This window comes from Nicotiana tomentosiformis, chromosome 7, assembly GCF_000390325.3.
Source record: "Nicotiana tomentosiformis chromosome 7, ASM39032v3, whole genome shotgun sequence".
Lineage (NCBI taxonomy): Eukaryota > Viridiplantae > Streptophyta > Magnoliopsida > Solanales > Solanaceae > Nicotiana > Nicotiana tomentosiformis.
The window spans coordinates 3,431,151-3,435,740 of NC_090818.1; the positions used below are offsets into that span (position 1 = coordinate 3,431,151).

Here is a 4,590-nt window from a genome sequence, read left to right on the forward strand (position 1 = left end):
GCCTCGGGTGTGTTTCTGGGTGGTTTCGGATCATTTGGAGCTGTTTTGGAACTGCTGATTTTGGTGTCTGGTTCCCTTCTTCGCGAACGCGAAGGAAGTCCCGCATTTTGCAAAGAAGAAATTTTGAGGGTGCTGGATTTGATCTTCACGAACGCGAAGGAGTGGACAAGAACGCGAGGCAAGGTCTGGTCAAGCTAACGCTAACGCGACGCAGTGGTCGCGAACGCGAAGAAGGAAGGGGAGCCGGGACCTTGAGCCATTAACTCTTCGCGAACGCGAAGCATGGACTGCGAACACGAAGAAGGAGGGCAGTTGGCTGCCGCGAACGCGATGCTGTGCATGGTCAGGCCTTCGCGAATGCGACACTGGTCACGCGAACGTGAAGAAGAAAAGCCTGGGCAATGAGTTTAAGTTCAGAAAATGGGACTTCGTCCCATTTTCCATATTTTGACGGATTGGAGCTCGAGATGAGGCGATTTTTGGGAGATTTTCAGAGAAAATAACGGGATAAGTGTTCTTGACTCAATATTGGTTAAATTACCCGAATCCATGTTTGTTTTTAATTTTTAATTGGTGAATTAAGTTGGAAAAATTGTGAAAACCCTCTTGATTCAATTTAAGATTTGGAGGTCGAGTTGTTATCAGAATTGAATAAAATTGATATGGTTGAACTCGTATCGGAATGGGCGTTCATATTTTGTAACATTTGTCGGGTTCCGAGATGTGGGCCCCACGGACGATTTTTGGGTTAAATTTCGGATTTTTGTAGAAAAATTATATTTTCATATGGAATTTATTCCTACAATTTGTATTGATTGAATCTAATTAATTATGACTAGATTCGAGCCGATCGGAGTCGGAAAATCGAAAGGGCATACTACTTGATTGATTAAGCACAGTTTGAGGTAAGTATCTTGCCTAGCCTTGTGTGGGGGAACTACCCCTTAGGATTTGAGTCATCTATGTTGATTGTAGTCTGTATACGCGAGGTGGCGAGTGCGTGCTCAGACTTATTTGTGAAAAGTTGGCCTTTTAGGATTCTTATGTCCTTATATTCACTGTGTATGATGTTGTTCTTGATACGCTTGAATTCCTGTTTGTTAGTTTCACATTTACATGCTTTGATTAGAGATAATTGCTCTAGGATTCACTCTTATTGCCTATTTGACCCTTATTCGACGTAACCAAAGATTTTACCTCTTCTATCATCGTGCTATATTTTTCATAACTGCTTATCTTTAATTGAAATCATTATTTTCTCATCCTATAATTGTTTAGTCTTAATTGGAGTTATGATTATATTCTGTTGCATATCCTTACTTGAATTGTTGAATATTCCTCGTAATTGCTCAACCTCAAAAGTAGTTTAGATAACCTATATCTTAGTTGACTTGCCATTATTTGGAACTATTTGACTCGTGTTGGCTTCTTATCGTTGACTTGAATATTGTGGAATCGTTGCTATATTTTGTTTTCCCTTGTCGGCTTCTTATCGTTGACTTGAATTGTTATTTTTTTTTCTCCTTATTTTGTCTTCACTATAGTTATTCCTGGTGAATGAGTTCTACCGTTCTTGTGATTTAAGTTCTAGAGTTGATTTGCTCGCCGTACCTTGCATCTTTGTCATTGTTGCTTTTGTACTTGTTGTGGTGATGTACGAGGTTTCTGTCGTGTTATAGTTGTTATCTCTGTTGTTTGCACTGCATTTTTAAATTGGGACTGCGGACGTATTCCAGGAGACCCCCCAGCACAGCATATTTAAATTGGGACTACGGATGTATTCCGGGAGATCCCCCAGCACTGTATATTTAAATTGGGACTACGGACGTATTCCAGGAGATCCCCCTGTCTTGCATATTTACTTTGGGACTACGGACGTATTCCAGGAAATCCCCTAGCATTGCATATTTAAATTGGGACTACGGACGTGTTCCGGGAGACCCCTCTGTCTTGCATATTTAATTCCGGACTACGGAACGGTATCCCGGTAGAATCTCATATGGTTATATATGTGTTCGGAGCTGCTAATATTCCATGCTTAGATGTCACAGGGTGACTTATACTCGAAAGATATTACTGGAAAAGTTTATATTTGAAAGGTTTTTTTAATCTTGAAAGAACTATATTTGAAAGATATTTATTTGAAGGAACAATATTTTTAAATAAATAAATAAATTTCTTATTGGAAAGGATTATATTAAAGACCTCAATTTAAAAACCTACGGGTGAAAGTTTACACTTAAAGGATTTGACTAATTTATTGGGGTTTGTTGGCTGAGTCCTGATGTGAAAACCATTGCAGTTGCTGAGTTACTACTTGCCTTTACTATATTATGATTTTCGGATTTGGGTTGTGCTTTCGTTCATTCTTCTGTGTCTTATTCTGGTGTTCCGCTGTAACTTGCTGGTTTTCCTTCCTTATTACAGTTGTTATGTCATTAGCCATATCATGGGGCCCTTAGATAGATGTCATATTCTGTCATCCCTATACTTATACTTGTTCAGTTTATTAGACCAGTGGGTGTCTTGACTAGTCCTCGTCACTACTTCACCGAGGTTGGTCTTGATACTTACTGGGCACCACTGTGGTATGCTCATGCTACTCTTTTGCTTATTTTTGTGTAGATCCAGGTATCGATCGTTAGTAGCTGTGCGGATCCTTGCTGAGGAGACTCAAGGTAAACCTGCCACTGCGTTCGCAGGCTTCAGAGTCACCTTCCTATTTTGTATTTACACAGTTTTTACTTACTTCCGAACAGTTGTATTTAGAAGTGATAGCAAACTCTGTAGAGCTTATGACTTGTACTACTGGGTTTTGTAAATTGTAAAGTTTAAGATATTTCTAATTCAAATTGTTAGATGTTATTTAACTAATGTTGTTTCAATTAATGCTAAGCTTACCTAGTCCCTAAGACTAGGTGCCATCACGTTACCCAAACGGAGGGAAAATTGGGTCGTGACAAGTTGGTATCAGAGCTCTAGGTTCATAGGTGCTACAAGTCATAAGCGAGTTTAGTAGAGTCTTGCGGATCGGTACGGAGACGTATGTACTTATCTTCGAGAGGCTATAGAACTATTAGGATAATCTCACTTCTTTCATTCCATCGTGCGAGTTCATTGATCTCGAAGTTTGAACTTTTATCATTCCATTCTCTCATAGATGGTGAGGACACGAGCTGCAGTTGCTGATAACGTTACCCCGGAGCGGATGTCGCTAGAGGCAGAGGCAGAGACCGACGAGGAGCACGTGTCGCAGCTAGAGTAACTCCAGAGCAGCAGGTTCACATTGGTCAGGTTCCGGGTATAGTACCGGTACAACCTGTTATTCCGGTTCGACCTGAAGTCAGGCCCGGGGCATCAGAAGAAGAACAAAAGAGACTTGAAAGGTTTAAGAGGTATAGTCCACCTACTTTCAGTGGCACAACTTCAGAGGATGCCCAAGGATTTTTAGAAAAATTATCACCGTGTTCTCCGCACCGTGGGTATTGTGGAGGTGAGCGGAGTTGCCTTTACTACATTTCAACTGTGAGGCACAGCGTATCGGTGGTGGCAAATCTATGAAGAAAGTAGACCAGCCGATGCAACACCACCAACTTGGGCTCAATTTTTGGAAATATTCTTGAAGGAGTTTGTTCCCCAGACTCTCAGAGATGCGTGGTGCACAGAGTTTGAACGGTTGTGTCAGGGCACTATGACAGTGTCAGAATATGCTATCAGGTTCAGTGAGTTAGCCCGTCATGCACCTATCTTAGTTCCTACAATCAGAGAACGGGTCTGCAAATTCATTGAGATGCTCGATAATGATATTAAAATATGCATGGCTCGAGAGTTGCAAACTGATACTCCATTTCAACAAGTAGTGGAGATTGTAAGGAAGATTGAGGGTGTTTTAGACAAGGAAATGGAGTCTAAGAAGGCCAAAAGGTCTCGAAGATCTGGAGGGTTAAGTGGATTTTACTCTTCAGCTAGGACCCATTATAGTGAAGGCTCGAGTAGTCGGCCAGCTCAGTCCGCACATCAGACTACTCGGAGTGCTCCAGTAAGTTCTTGTGATGCACCACCGGCACGGGATTCCTATAATAGTTATTCCAGTTATCCGGCACAGACTCAGTACGAGCAACAGCAACCTCAAGGGGGTTGTTATGAATGTGGTGATACTAGGCACATCATGAGAGATTGTCCCTCCTCCGCTATAATGGGTTCTAACGGAAGAGTAAAACCCATTAAACCCTCCAGATCTTCGAGACCTTTTGGCCTCCTTAGACTCCCTTTCCTCGCCTAAAACGCCCTCAATCTTCCTTGCAATCTCCACTACTTGTTGAAATGGAGCATCAGTTTGCAATTCTCGAGCCATGCATATTTTAATATCATAATCGAGCCCCTCAATGAATCTGCGGACCCGCTCTCTAATTGTAGCAACCAAGATAGGTGCATGACGGGCTAACTCACTGAACCTGGTAGCATATTCTGACACTGTCATAGTGCCCTGACGCAACCACTCAAACTCCGTGCGCCACGCATCTCGGAGAGTCTAGGGAACAAACTCTTTCAAGAACATTTCCAAAAATTGAACCCAAGTTGGTGGTGTGG

The 4,590-nt window shown here is 41.9% G+C and overlaps 1 protein-coding gene across 1 annotated transcript; it reads left to right on the top strand.

Moving 5' to 3' along the window:
• The first annotated feature begins 3,160 nt into the window (after positions 1-3,160).
• Positions 3,161-4,282, top strand: LOC138895192 (uncharacterized). The gene is made up of 2 exons (XM_070179861.1): positions 3,161-3,261; positions 3,718-4,282. Exons 1-2 carry the CDS (start codon positions 3,161-3,163, stop codon positions 4,280-4,282), a joined length of 666 nt encoding a protein of 221 aa, XP_070035962.1.
• The last annotated feature ends 308 nt before the right edge of the window (positions 4,283-4,590 follow it).

Bases quoted from the DNA above. Each gene is read 5' to 3' on its own strand.
- LOC138895192 (XM_070179861.1), top strand. From the start codon at position 3,161: ATGGTGAGGACACGAGCTGCAGTTGCTGATAACGTTACCCCGGAGCGG. The intron at 3,262-3,717 runs GTAACTCCAGAG...ATATGCTATCAG, and splicing joins GAGCACGTGTCGCAGCTAGA to GTTCAGTGAGTTAGCCCGTC.